The sequence below is a fragment of the Artemia sp. Qi Xiang Cuo genome, chromosome 19, assembly GCF_049724085.1.
Source record: "Artemia sp. Qi Xiang Cuo chromosome 19, ASM4972408v1, whole genome shotgun sequence".
Classification (NCBI taxonomy): domain Eukaryota; kingdom Metazoa; phylum Arthropoda; class Branchiopoda; order Anostraca; family Artemiidae; genus Artemia; species Artemia sp. Qi Xiang Cuo.
This window is the reverse complement of record NC_142812.1, coordinates 47,417,273-47,419,085: the sequence shown is the minus strand read 5'-3', so window position 1 is coordinate 47,419,085 and position 1,813 is coordinate 47,417,273. Positions and strand designations below refer to the sequence as shown.

The 1,813-nt window shown below is 42.0% G+C and overlaps 1 protein-coding gene across 1 annotated transcript; it reads left to right on the top strand.

The window, feature by feature from the left end:
• The first annotated feature begins 577 nt into the window (after positions 1-577).
• On the top strand, positions 578-1,381 carry LOC148940929 (uncharacterized). Its single transcript, XM_089105113.1, has one exon. The coding sequence runs from the start codon at positions 578-580 to the stop codon at positions 1,379-1,381; it is 804 nt and encodes a 267-aa protein (XP_088961239.1).
• The last annotated feature ends 432 nt before the right edge of the window (positions 1,382-1,813 follow it).

Sequence of the window (1,813 nt, the reverse complement as noted above, 5' to 3'; positions counted from 1 at the left end):
AGAGGGTTACTCACTAATTTACAACAGAAATGAATCCCGACACCAGGCTTGAGTTGGGATAATGCTGTCTGACCAGGCCACTAAAGCACTAGTTGAATAGAAGCCAGTCAGTGAAAGATGCTTACTTGCAAGATTTGTAACCAACCGTCTGAAAATTTCAATCATTGCATGTTATGGTCCTACAAATGATGCTGACTATACTGATAAGGAGTCATTCTACCAAGCTCTTCAGTCATTGACATCAGAAGTCCCATTACATAGCCTTCTCTGTTTGGTTGGGGACTTTCATGCAAAGGTCGAAACAGAAAGATAATTCTGTCCGCGAGTCCTACGGAGACATGGCCTTGGTGAAATGAATGAAAACGGAGCCCTCCTGGTACATTATGCTCTGAGTAATGATCTTATGGTCGGCACAACTCAGTTTGAACATAAAACCATCCACAAACAGTCATGGATCTAGCCAGACGGCAGGACGAAGAACCAAATAGATCGTTTTCTAATCTCAAGGAGATGGCGGACAAGTCTTCTGGACGTACGTGGCTTCAGAGGGGCAGATACCCAGTCAGACCACATCCTGATGGTAGCAAAATTGAAAGTCAAGCTGAAAGTGCCCAAAAACACAAAGTCGAATTCTACGAAGCTTTATGATGTGGATAAGTTACATGACCGAGAAACCCGAAGAAAATTTTGTTTTGAGTTGAAGAACTCATTCGTTCCGCTTGAAATAGAAAACAACACAGACATTCCGGAAAAAGCATGGCAAAAAATGAAGACAACATACAATGAAGTTGCAAGGAATGTGCTCGGGTATAAGAAGAAACCAAAGGAAAGCTGGATATCACAGGAAACTTGGAAACTAATCGAGGAGCGCAATGACTTGAGACAGCAAATTTTCTCTGCTGGTTGCGACAGAACTTCGGTCTTCCCAAATGTCCTATATAGAATGAAGGACAAAGAAATCAAAAAGTCGGCAAAAGCTGACAAGCGGAGGTGTGTAGAAGAGAAGGCTAGACTAGCAGAGGAAGCAGCTAGAAAAGGAGACTCCAAAGCAGTTTACAGGCTCACAAATGAAATGCTAGGAAAGCTTCCGAGCAGATCCAGCCAAGTCAAAGATGAGAGCGGAAAATTTCTGACCAAAACTGAGAAAATTGACGAAAGATGGGTATCCCACTTTGAAAAAGTTTTAAATAGACCGGGACCAATTGACCGAGACGGAGTCCCTTCTATGCCGTTTCTTAACCTTAAGATTAGCGTAAATCCTCCAGCATCTGCGGAAATACTTATTCCAGTAAAAAAACTGAAGGATGGAAGATCACTTGGTGAAAACCGCATAACTTCAGACATGATCAAGGCATCAATGAGGACATGCCTCTCAGTGTGAATAACACTGATTGCAACAGTCTGGCAGTTTGAAAAGTTCCCTGGCGACTGGACCAAAGGGATAATTGTTAAGATATTTAAGAAAGATGATGCTCTTAACTGCGATAACTGGCGAGGTATAAACCTAATATCAGTACCAAGTAAGGTTGTAGCGCTTGTAATGCTCGAACGACTGAAAAAAGCACTTGATCCGTATCTGAGAGAAGAGCAACATGACTTTCGGACAGGTAGATCTTGTTCAGATCTCATATTCACGCTCAGGACTCTGTTAGAAGAAGCAAATGAGTGGTCCAACAAAGTATACATGCTCTTCATTGATTTTGAAAAGGCCTTCAATTCCGTGGACTGTGAGACACTCTGGGAAATTCTACAGTATTATGGTGTCCCCAAGCAAATAATAAGTTTGATCATGGCCTTTTGTGAAAATACGGAA

Bases quoted from the DNA above. Each gene is read 5' to 3' on its own strand.
- LOC148940929 (XM_089105113.1), top strand. From the start codon at position 578: ATGGTAGCAAAATTGAAAGTCAAGCTGAAAGTGCCCAAAAACACAAAG.